Genomic DNA, 13,066 nt, shown 5'->3' on the forward strand with positions numbered 1-13,066 from the left:
CTTTATTGTGAAAGTCGAACATTTGCTGAATTTGTTGTATAACTTAAAAATGTAATGTATGTTTGACGTCATTTGTGAATGTCATATGATAATATGTAGTGATTGGTATATATCATTATCAAGGTTCTTTTTACTACCGGTATCCCTTTTTACGGGGTAAAACATTTTCCCCTTCAATTGTAGAAAGCTCCTAGTTTGGAGAAACTTCCTACATAATATTGTTCATATGTGAACTCTATCCCCACCGCAGCAATTGGAGATCACGCATGTATTATCTCATTTTTTCTCCATTTAGGTTTCACTTTGTGGATTTTTTATATCTAGAATTATTCAAAAATAGTATTGTGTTATATCATCTTTGTCCTCTATTTTACAGATTATGTGTTGCAGGATTTCTCTCAGGAAAGTACTACATGTACCACCCAATCTACCCTTTCAACTGAGTTAACTCAAGGAACATAATCTGATTTGGAACTTGAAAATGGAAGTGACTGTGTTTTTGATTATTTGACCTGTTTTAAGGTGAAGATAACGAAGAACGATCAATCTCATAACTCCTATAAGCAATACAAAATAGATAGTTGGGCAAACACGTACCCCTGGACACACCAGAGGTGGGATCATGTGTCTAGGAGGAGTAACCATCCCCTGTTGACCGGTCACACCCGCTGTGAGCCCTATTTCCTGATCAGGTAAACGGAGTTATCTAAAACTGGTTGTGGCATGATGTCTACCATTTATGTTTTGCATGTCTAATTTTTACTTATCAATATTTAAGGTCATTGTCAGTTATAACTTTGAAATATGTTGAAAAATTACAAATATAATTGTAGTCAATGTATTTATGTGAATTCAACAATTTTGAAGAATTAAATTATCTAATGTATCACTTTATTTTTAAAAGCCAAACTTACTAATTGTTTCAGTAATACATGCATTAAATGTATTATTTCAAAAGTACTATTTGAAAAATCTATTTCCCAGCTTGTAATTTAAAAAAATTGGCTGTTAATGTGAAGAACAGTCATTGTACAAAATTGTCAATTTTAAAGCTTATCTGCCCTTTGTATTATATTGTCTTGTGTGTTTAATACTGACTAATGTTACCTTTTGAAGACCATTGTCATTTGTAACTGTGAAATTCATTGAATGAAGTATGAATTTAATTTTAGTCCAATAACCTAAATGTATAGGTACATTAATTTAACCTTTTATGTAGATGTTATTGAAGAAAAAGGCATTATTTAAACCCTTAATATCTCATTTGATATTTAAATACCAAGCTCACTAATAAGCTTTAATGATGTTTAGTAGTCTATTTTGACAATAGTGTGAAAATGAATTATTTCCTAGCCTGCTCTTGGAAGATTTAACCCTTCCAATATGTACTTTTTCCTTCATTTCTGAAAGATTGGCATATTGCCAATTTTAAAGAGTTGTCTGCCCTTTGATGTGCTGTATGTTTGATTATGACTTATGCCATTTTGGAAGGCTATTGTCAGTTGTAACTATGAAATTCATTTCATAATGTATGATTTTAATTTTAGTTTAATAACATAAATGTACACATAACATTTTTTGAATACTTTTTTTTTAAAAAGGCATTATCTAATCCCTAGTATTTCACTTGGGTTTTAAAAACCAAGCTCAATAATATGCTTTAATGATGTTTAGTAGTCTATTTTGACATAAGTGTAAAAAAAAAAAAAATTCCTAGTCTGCTCTTGAAAGATTTGACTCTTTAAATATATAATTTTTCTTCATTTCTGAGAAATTGGCAATATGCCAATTTTTAAGACTTGTTTGCCCTTTGATCTGTTGCATGTTTGATTATCTGCTGTTGTTATGTAATTCATTTCATGATGTTTAAATTTAATTTTGGCTGAAAAATATAGATATAGACACAACTTTTTCTAGATTTATTTTATAAAACAGGCATTATCTAAACCCTAATATCTCATATGATTTTTAAATGCCAAGCTCAATAATATGATTTAATGTTGCTTAGTAGTCTATTTTGACAGTAGTATGAAAATGAATTATTTCCTAGTCTGCTCTTGGAAGATCTTACCCTTCCAATTTGTACTTTTTCTTCATTTCTGAAAAGTTGGCAATATGCCAATTTTTAGGAGTTGTTTGCCCTTTGATGTATTTCATGTTTGATTATGACTTATGCTGTTTTTTGAAAGAGGAGTGTCTGTTGTAACTTTGAAATAATTTTGAAAAAAAAATAAATTTAATGTTTTAGTGAAATGAATTATATTTGATTTTTACCCTTTTTCTGGATTTTTATTTATAATATTGATGAAAATATGCAAAATACAGATGGCACTGCGTATGGTGGCCATGTTGCAAACAGCAATTTTTGGGGAGTATTTTTCAATTACTATTTTGGATGTCTACCTACACACCAAATTTCATCAAGATGTGGTAACCTACGATTTGGACAGTATTGCATGATTTTTTGTTAGACAGGCTCTTAATAGACAAAACGTCGTCAATATATCTAAATGTCGAATTGAAGGCCACAGCAAGATATTTTTTTCTTCTCGTGTAGAAGTTTTGAATAAATTATACTTCATATGAATATAGAAACAGGTCAGCTAACAAAGGGGCACAATTCGTGCTCATGGGAATTCCAACAGACTTTTGGAAGACCTGATCACCAAAGACCACAAAGATATTGTCAATGGGGAACTCTAGCATGAAAGGTGAAGATAATGAACAGTGATCAATCTCATAACTCCTATAAGCAATACAAAATAGAGAGTTGGGCATATTTTTATTTCAACTTCAGAGCATTTGTGCGTGGAATCAGAGTGGTGTTTAACAAAGTAATTTTTGAATGACTGATCACTAGATATGAATATTTCTGTTTTCCATTTTTGTTGAGGAAGCAACTGTCTATGATGTCAAAAACTCTAGTCTTTAATTTATCGTGAGGAATGGTCGTGTAAAGTGTTGAAAAGTCATAAGTTTTCATGTTATCGATTTGGGAAAAGCTTTGCGATTTCAAGTTTACTAAAAGTTCTTTAGAAGTTTTTAGAATCCACATTTGATTAATACCACTTCTGGCATATGTAGTCGCACAGTAAGTTTGAAGTTTCTCCTTCACAGCTGTTCACATTTTCGTGAGGAGTATCTTTGTTTGTGAGGATTTTTATGTAGTTTAGGAATTCAGTATAGGTACGGTAACTCATATTCATTCGAATAAACCTGAAGCATGGTTTTGAAGAATTTCGTCTTTTAAAGGGCAGTTGGAGTATAAGTACGGTTACCAAAAGTGGAATTAATGCCAAAATCGTTTAAAATATAGTTGTAATAATGAGCCCTACAAACAAAGACAATGTTGTTACAAGCTTTGTCAGCCAGAACCAAAATATATTCCCCTTGTAACCTATCTAATTATTTTATCACTTCTGGTTTACTAAACACAGATCTAGAAGGATAGATGGTACGTACTTTTGTTTTAATATGTCTAATGCGGGATTTTAATGTTCCTATGCCTCTTATGCTTTTAACCCATTCTGACATTGAATATATCAAGTTTTTCTTTTTCATATTTAGCCCATCGTCTGACATAATCTTCGACAAAATTCATAATAGAGATGAAGTTCTGTCGCGAATTGAAAGACCGAGGTTCTCTGTATTTAGGACCTTTTAGAATAAGTGATTTGAGGTCCTCATTTTCAACTATATCAACATCACTAGTAATGACATGCCCAGCTGGACTATAGTTGAAAGAAGATGAGGAACAAGAACACGTTGGTGGACTACGTATAAGATAGTCTATATGTAGGCACTGCAAAGTTTATTTATAATTAAAGAGTTCGGATGCAATAGTAGAAGTATAGCTGTAGGAAATACAAGGTGTAGACTTGAACTTGAAATAAGTTGGAAACACGACTGAACCCTTTCATGACGAAGAATGCTTATGTTGACGGCATCTATTCCTTTGTTTGTAAATTTGAGCTTAAGGAACTGGTGGCAAGATTTGAAAGGAATATCATTCACGACCCGTGCTGGTTTAAAGAGCCTGTAATTGGTAACATCCATAATCATAGAGTTAAGTCTATATTCAGGTGTTGAAAATTCCAAGTATAGGCTAGCTATGGCTTCTTCAAATAACGTATGTAAAACTCTGAATGGAACAGAGTAAAGTTTTGTACGAATATATTGTGGACCTAATTGTCAGTTGACGTTAATGTTGATGTTGGATCGTTTGTGTGATGGTAATTTTTTTTCAAAAATTCTTAACCTCATGGACAAGATGGAGTGGACCAGTGCATTAAATGCTTGTAAAGAAGGTGGTTACCACCATTATTTATTTGAAATATGTACTCTGATATTCTTTTATTAAGTGGACCCTTAGTTTCTCCCACATAAATTAAGTCACACAGGCTGCACTCAATAGCGTAGACAACTTTAGAAGATCTACAAGTCAAATTATCAAATGTTTTGGTACAGAAACTACGCCCAGTGAGATTCCTATTAAATGAATTTCTAGTGGTCAGTATATCACAAGTTTTACAATTATTTGCAGAACATTTTGAAATCGAGCACAAGGGATCTGAAAAGTAATCATCAAACATATCTCTTATAGGAACATAGCAGTCTTTAATTTGGATATAAGAATTTTGGTTTCCGTTCCAAAGCTGACAATTTGACAATTGTACATAATACAAATCTTTGATATCTCGAAAGATAATCCGAGGGACACCAACCGATCTGTAGGAGCCTGTGTCCCTTATAGACTCCACAGAGTGAGACCTTTTTATACTGGGCGACGTGCAGATTTCAGGTTAAGGACGACCATTTAGAACTTAGTTTTCTACCCTTATCTTCCAATATCCCAGGGAAAAAAGATTACACACTTAATGGAGATAAATCAGTATTTAGTATTTACCAAAAATATAATAGATAAATCAATTTCTCTTTCAAAAGAAGGATGGTAAAAGGGGACCACAAGTACAGCGAATGTGGGGAGGTCCTTTCTATTGATCATGGACTTATGACCTTCTTCCTAAATGCCTGACACATCAGTTTGACATTGTCTAGATCATTACCTACACAGGTATTTGGATTTAAATAACATTGTAGTTAGCATATCTCTCCAGTGCAACGGTGGAATCCTATTTGATAAAGCGCACTATCTGTCGTTGTCACCTTTCAAAATACTTAATTTTAGTTTAAAATGGCAACAAGGACTTCATTGAATACAGATACATGTAGGTAAGCTACTTTCAGAAAGATGCGGGATTTTTCAAACCAACAACATACTTTAAAATGCTACCTGTTTATATGAGTGCACAGATTTTTCTTGATTATTTCAAAATATTCCTTCACCTAAACGTGATTCTGATTTATTTACCATAATGAATAATTTTTGCGTACAAATTTCTTAACTTTCAGAATCCCTAACTTTTCTAATGAGGAAGAAGTTAGAAAAATACATTTGAAGATTCTGTCTGACCTCCAAACTGAATATCTATTCAAATTCAAGCCAGATGGCTCAGAATCGGAGTATTACAGAAAATGGAAATTCGCGATTGGGGTGTATGACGATTCTCCTAAACGGCGGGAGGCAACCGTTGGAGAAGACCTATACTACCTGATGTCAGAGGGAATCATAGCGATTGGAAATTATGACTGGCTCATCAATCGACTGGAAGACGTTGACCACAGATCAAGCAAATTAGTGCGAGATGCAGCATTTGAAATACTATCGATTCAGGGTAAAACGACACCCCATCCAGGTAGAGAAGGAGGTCTAGCGAGCCTATTATGAATACAAAGTTTATTGTAGCATTCAGTTTCGTTTTATTATTGTTATCATTATCAGCATTAATTAAGATATTCATTTATTTGTTTTCATTTAATTGGTCCTTTGATAAATCAGCGCCACCAAAAGTAGAAGTGAGCGGTAGAAGAAATATTGAAGTTGGAAATGAAGTTTTCCTTAAAGGATTTGTTTTGTCCTATCCCCATGCAACATATGTCAGATGGAAACGGAAAGAGGAAGAACAAGTCATTGACGTTGACATTCAAAAAAGAAAGTTTTTAGGCTCTTCAACTGATAGGTATAATCCACTACTTATCATAAATGATGCCGAGGTTACCGATTCTGGCACATATTTCCTTCTTATCACCAATGATGTAATGTCGGTCGTCAGCAACTATGTTACCATTGAAGTGGCCCATGGTATGATCAATATATCATATTCACCAGTTGTAATCCTTATTTCAAGACAACTAAAAACTTCAAAATTGCTCTATCAAGATATTTTTTATTATTCGTTATGTTTGCTTATATTTCTTTACAATGTAGCTGACACAAGCATTGTCAATACTTTGACAACCATTTCTGTGATCCCTACAAAGGATGAAAAGACGGATCAAACAAATTTCTTTCTCCGCATTACCTGCAGGCTCATAAATTGTGCCAGCGATTGGATCGATCAAAATACGTCGGCCTCTGTAGTTCTAGCTCTCTTTGAAAATGTTAAACTATGTACTCAAAACTTTTATGAGGAAAACGACAGAGATCTCATTCAAAGTCTCCTGGACAACGTCACCAAAAAAGTTCAGTGGTGGGCAGGAATCGATGTGCAAAATCGTATGACCGCATTTTTTCACATCATTGGTCAAATGGCTGCAATAACTTCCCATTTCAATATAAAAGAAGCAAAGGCTGAAGTTGGATCTATAGTCTTTCACATGAAATTCGAGGCTAGCAGAGATTTCGATACCTACCAAAAAGAATATAGAAATGGTAATCTTCACAAAAAGTTTGAAGAATTATTACTTCATGTCCCATATCTGGAATTGTTTGGCTTAGAGAAAGGCGATGTCGTCTTGAAAGTTGAAAACGTTGAGGAAGCCTCTAGTAAGTTTAGATGTATATTACGAAATCTGGTGCATCAACTGAACACAGTTTATCTAAATAATAAAGCTGTTGAAATTATAATCATGTACCTATTTATTTTAAAATAGAACACAAAGGAAAAGAGATCGGCTATGTGGTGGCTATTGATTTTGGGACATCTACCTCTGGATTTGCTTACGCCAGAAAAAGTAAATTGGACGAGATAGAAATTGGAACCTGGGTACTTGGCAGTGAAACTACAAATAGAACAAAAAATCATATTTTATTGAACCAAGACAGAACGTTTAATTCCTTTGGATTTGAGGCTGAAGATGCATACGCTAAAATTGCAGACAATGAAGATAGATTTAAAGATTATCTTTATTTTGAAGAATTCACTACCCATTTGCCCACTGAGGTAATTTGTGCTTTCATTTGTTATATCAAACTTCAAAATTCCCGCAAGGATCCAGGTTAGAATAGGTCCTCCGTACCCCTCCCTTGTCGTAAGAGGCGACTAAATGGGGCAATCCATCGGATGAGACCCGAAAACCTGCTCAAAGGCCGTAAGCGCCGAGCATAGGCCTAAATTTTGCAGCCCTTTACCGGCAATGGTGACAGCTCATATCAGTGAAATATCCTCGAGAGGGACGCTAAACAATATTCAATCAATGAATTAAAATTCAAAATATGATACATATATCCACACCACTTGTATCTTTTCTAGGGTTCACTGGAGAATACGCATGTTACAGATCAAGGAGGAAAAACCGTGAAAGTGTTGCTGGTGCTGCAGCTTGCTTTAAAATATATCATTGACCAGGTGTTAGAGTGTGTCAAACAAGAGGCGCCAAATGTGAAACCAAATAAAATAAAATGCGTGCTAGTGACACATTTGGCCTCAAACAGTCATTTCATATCAGCTGTGAAGCCAATATTTGAGGAGGTAAATAATTGCATATGTCTAGAAATTCATCAATTGCAAGTTAATTGTAATGGACGTGCTTTATAGATTAAAGAATGTTTCAAACCCAATGTACAGCATACCTTAGATACTGATGGAAGTGTTATATATATTGGTACCGTACAACTTTTACATTATGACCCCTGGGTCGAGGCCTCTGCTGGTGGACTGTTAGTCCCCGAGGGTCTCTACAGCCCAGTAACTAAGTACTTCGTTACTAGCTTAAAAATACGGGTGTATACTTAATTGCTGTTACAAAATTCCTTAATCATTTCAAAATTAAGGATTATCTCCCTCACGCATAGCTCTTATCCTTAGATGAATTTGACTCTTTCTCTTTATTCCTCTCTCTTTCCCTCCCCCTCTCTCTCTCTCTCTCTCTCTCTCTCTCTCCACTCTCTTCTCTCTCTCTCTCTCCCTTATCTCTTTCTCTCCCCTCTTTCTTTCACTTCTCTCTCTCTCTCTCTTTCTCTCTCTATCTCTCTCTCTCTCTCTCTCTCTCTCTCTCTCTCTCTCTCCTCCTCCTCCTCCTCCTCCTCCTCCTCCTCCTCCTCTCTCTCCCCCTCTCTCTCTCTTTTGGCACTCTGTTTTTCCCTAAAATAGCTCTAAAACTTCATTGTTATTTCGGATTTCAATCATTTCGGTTAAGCATCACTGAAGAGAAATATTTGTCGAAATGCGCATCTGGTGCATCAAAATTGGTACCGTATAAGTTTTACATATATAGAGAGAGGGGGGTAGAGGTGGGTAGGTAGGTATATGTTTGTATATATATTATATATATATATATATATATATATATATATATATATATATATATATATATATATATATTCAATAAATTCTTTTATCTTGGTATCGGGGTAGAATAAAGTCAAAAAATAAAATCCAGTACTCAAACTTTGAGTACTGGCTTTTATTTTTTGACTTTATATATATATATCGTAGTGTACATTCACATTGCAGACAGGGTTTGACTCACGTGATATTTCGATTATGAGCTATTGTGACGGCGTGGCCAGCTACTGTCAACATTCTTCAGCGACAGAGCTACACAGGATGAAGGAGGGAATGCCATATATGGTCATCAGTTTAGGAGGTAAGGTGTTTATTCTGTCTTTCCCTGAAGAGAAACATATTGTTTTAGTCTTATTTACATTTCCTTTTCCCTTCTTCTATTTCACTTGTGATTTCGATATTTGGATTGTGGATACAATACAATATGAAGATGCCCCATTTACCATGGTAACTTAGTATGACATCATACTGAAATTAAAGTCAAGTTACCTTAAGTAAAGCTTACCAAATCTGTCTTACTATTTTACTTGGGGTTTGGTATTTGGATGCAATTTTCCTGATTAAAAACAAATGATGGAAGAGAAATATTGAAAACGAATGATTAGCTACCCACAAACAATAAACATGTAATTTGGATGTTAAGTACGTTCGTACATTTAGCGTAGTTTTAGTACTAGTGGGAGTTTTTGTATATCTTTAGGATATATATATATATATATATATATATATATATATATATATAAAAGCACTGAAAAGGCCACGACACTGTTGGTTATTTAAAACTCAAATTTTCGACGCAACCAGCGTCTTTATCAAGAGACATATATCACATAAACACACAAGAGGCCCAAGGGCCACATCGCTCAACTGAGTCACTTGGCTCATATTTAAAGATTTCCTCTATATATTTGGATTCAAAACTTTGACCCCCCCCCCCCCCTTGTGACACCATCCTCCCCTGGGGGCCATGATTTTAACAAACTGAAATCTGAAATATGTCAAAGCTTTCATGTAAATCTCAGTTTTTCTGGCTCAGTGGTTCTTGAGAAGAAGATTTTTAAAGATTTATCCTATATATTTGTATGTAAAACTTTGATCCCCTATTGTGGCCCCATCCAACCCCCGGGGGCCATGATTTGAACAACTTAAATCTGCACTATGTCAGGAAGCTTTCATGAAAATTTAAGCTTTTCTGGCCTAGTGGTTCTTGAGAAGAAGATTTTTAAATGATCCTCACCCTATTTTTGCATTTTTGTGATTATGGGACATGGCCCTTCATTTGATCAAACTTGAAAACCCTTTACCCAAGGATGCTTTGTGGCAAGTTTGGTTGAAATTGGTCCAGTGGTTCTTGAGAAGAAGATGAAAATGTGAAAAGTTTACCACGCCGACGACAGACAACGGGCAAATTTTGATCAGAAAAGCTCACTTGAGCCTTCGGCTCAGGTGAGCTAGTAACAAACACCACGAAAAAACGACAAGTATCAATAATCTACATTGGTAACAAGAATGATACACTGTTGTACTGAGTGAGGAAAATGGTTTCTTTGTAAAGCGTGTTTATCATAGACTTATATATATAACGGCTGAAATATTTTGAAAAGTGTTTTAATGTTTATATATATATATATATATATATATATATATATATATATATATAGTTTGTAAAAAAGAATTCGGTATTTGATACAGTAAATACATCCAATAATAAAAGTCAAGAAACACAAAACTCGAATAACATTTCACTGTTAGCGCTTTCGGCTTTAATGCCTCTTCAGACAGTTATAAAATGAAATAATATTGCTAAGTAACGTCAACATATCACGACGTAAGTAAATGTCCTTTGTGACGTCATAATAAATTATACTGGTAGCGGTATAATACACACAATATTAGACAATACTTGGAAATCAATTACAGAGTTCAGTTCAATGTAGTTTCAATTTTACACAGTTATTTTCTATTAAGTTTGGGATTAAACAATTTTATAAAGTATTCCTCCTTTGTAACTCTGGAAATTTCGCAGTCATTATACATTTTATAAAATGGAAATATGTTGAAATCTCCATGACCACAATTGGCAAAATGTTCGGAACATGGCGAATTTCTGATACTTGGATCGCGAATTTGCTGCTTGTGGACGCGCACACGGGCGTTCAGTTTGTTGGTTTGTCCGATATAGTTTTCATTACAGGTAGGGCAGGTCATATCATACAATATATTACATTTTCGGATTTGCATGTCATGTTAGAATTTGGTGTTAATATTTTGCCGCATTTAAGAATTTTTTCTCTGCCTTCCTCTAGATGATTACTTACGTCGTGATATGTTGACGTTACTTAGCAATATTATTTCATTTTATAACTGTCTGAAGAGGCATTAAAGCCGAAAGCGCTAACAGTGAAATGTTATTCGAGTTTTGTGTTTCTTGACTTTTATTATTGGATATATATATATATATATATATATGAAATCTCTTTAACAGATGCTATGTCGACCATATCCCAACACACTCTGCAAAATGGCGATATATCAGAAGTAAGAAACGTGGTTGACATGCCTTTGGGTTGCAAGCAAGTTAGAAATGGCTTTTCAGAATTTCTATCACTCTTGTTTGGGGTGGAAAATGTAAATAAAATAAGAGAAAATGAACAGGAAGATTATAAGGATCTTTTGCGGGAATTTGAGATCCAGAGGATGACGTTTAGCCTAACCGGTGATGACATAGAATTGCCAATATCGCCAATGATTCCTGTTCACATTCAGACAGAAAATGAATCAACTATTTACGACTTAATCGAATCATCTGAATACAAAGATTCAGTTAATTTTTCATCAGGAAATTTGATAATATCATGTGACGTGTTTCGCTCTTTTTTCGAACCCGTCGTAGAAATGATCATGGAGAAAGTCGCACCTTTAATTTTAGAGAGCGATTCATCTGCTATCGTTCTTTGTGGGGAATTTTCAAAATGTCCCTTCATTCAAGAACGTCTGAAAGAAGTGGCTGGTGGCAAAGAGATAATAGTTCTCACGGACGCTGACGTAGCTGAAATGAAGGGTGCTTTGCTAAGTAGTACGTCATCAAACAAGTCCGAGAGATGAAGCTCTTGTCAACCAATCATCACGTTTACAGGGTAACAGACGTATAGAGCAGCTTCTTGACACAGAAAATACAGAAAAAATGTTATTGTGAAATGTCAGCACATGTGGTGCATGAATACTTCCTGTCGTTGTTGGCAAACTATGCATTTTTTTTTTTATTTGCGTATCATTTCTATGATCAGTTGATTATAATGGTTGCAACAGCTTGTGAGTGACGTTCCATAAACTACAATTCAAACTAACAAACATGATACATATACACAAGTTTTCAGTCTGGTCAATTTACTCCGTCAATTTGACATACAGTATTTTCTCACATTTGAATGTAGACGTCTAGCTTGATGCTCTGTGTCAAACCATACTAACACATTATCAATTCTTCGTTTTATTGCGAAAGACATTTTCAGAAATTGAACTCACAACAATATTACAACAAAACTGAAAATAAACAAACATTTCTTACAAATATCAAGCAGATGTCAATGTGATGCCTAAATGGTTCGAATATATTTCATTGTTGAGATGTTTACAATAAAAGGTTTGGGAACAAGTTCTTAAAACGTGGAACGCCCTCTCCTAAGTATATGCTAGTATAATGATAGTAGAGAGGAGAATGGCGGTACAGTAGAGATTTAAAGATTACACGTTACAGACTGTTCTTAGTTCTAGAGCTTTACAAATAAATGTTCCTAAGTTACAAAGTTCTTTAACATTGTTCACATGTACACTTAATAGCTGTATAAATTTGAACATAGGGAGTTTACTCCAGTAATATATTTTCACTAATTTAACTCGAATCTGACTATATACAAGACATACTAACAAAAAGTGGTATTCATCCTTCCCTTCAGTAACATACGTTTTACAAAACCGTTTTTCACATGGTATATTTTATGTCTGCCAGTTTCAATGAATAAATTAAGTGATGATAACCTTATTGTGGATATACCCTTTTTGTACATTATTGGGATAGATTTTTTAAGGAAATATTGCAGGCACAAATTATCAACCAACTGTTTGTAAAAAGTGCATTTTGATTCATTTTGCATATTGTTATGTAAATTTCGAATAAAATGATCCTTCAATCTTTGTTGTATTAATGACAAACACACATGGAAGGTGAAGATAACGAACCATGATTAATCTCATAAATCCTATAAGCAATACGAAATAGAGAATTGGGCAAACACGGACCCTTAGACACACTAAAGGTGGGACCAGGTGCCCAGGAGGAATAATCACCCCCTGTCAACCAGTTACACCCGTCGTGAGCCCTATATCCTGATCAGGTAAACGGAGTTATCCGTAGTCCAAATCAGCATGCCAAGAACAGC

General features: G+C 34.5%; 1 protein-coding gene across 3 annotated transcripts; it reads left to right on the forward strand.

Annotated features, from left to right (window-relative positions):
- The first annotated feature begins 4,999 nt into the window (after window positions 1-4,999).
- Window positions 5,000-12,817, forward strand: LOC125681903 (uncharacterized). 3 transcript variants are annotated; one of them, XM_048922158.2, is made up of 8 exons: window positions 5,001-5,232; window positions 5,413-5,756; window positions 5,900-6,202; window positions 6,329-6,886; window positions 6,994-7,283; window positions 7,593-7,811; window positions 8,796-8,928; window positions 11,113-12,817. In XM_048922158.2, exons 1-8 carry the CDS (start codon window positions 5,195-5,197, stop codon window positions 11,730-11,732), a joined length of 2,505 nt encoding a protein of 834 aa, XP_048778115.1. In that variant the 5' UTR covers window positions 5,001-5,194; the 3' UTR covers window positions 11,733-12,817. The 3 variants fall into 3 exon arrangements, with proteins under 3 accessions (XP_048778114.1, XP_048778115.1, XP_048778116.1); XM_048922157.2 differs by having other exon boundaries at window positions 5,000-5,232; window positions 5,900-6,886; XM_048922159.2 differs by having other exon boundaries at window positions 5,001-5,228; window positions 5,900-6,886.
- Window positions 12,818-13,066: the final 249 nt, after the last annotated feature.

Source organism: Ostrea edulis, chromosome 2, assembly GCF_947568905.1.
Source record: "Ostrea edulis chromosome 2, xbOstEdul1.1, whole genome shotgun sequence".
NCBI classification, from domain to species: domain Eukaryota; kingdom Metazoa; phylum Mollusca; class Bivalvia; order Ostreida; family Ostreidae; genus Ostrea; species Ostrea edulis.

Bases quoted from the DNA above. Each gene is read 5' to 3' on its own strand.
- LOC125681903 (XM_048922157.2), top strand. From the start codon at position 5,195: ATGGCAACAAGGACTTCATTGAATACAGATACATGTAG. The intron at 6,887-6,993 runs GTAAGTTTAGAT...ATTTTAAAATAG, and splicing joins AAACGTTGAGGAAGCCTCTA to AACACAAAGGAAAAGAGATC. The intron at 8,929-11,112 runs GTAAGGTGTTTA...TCTCTTTAACAG, and splicing joins TATGGTCATCAGTTTAGGAG to ATGCTATGTCGACCATATCC.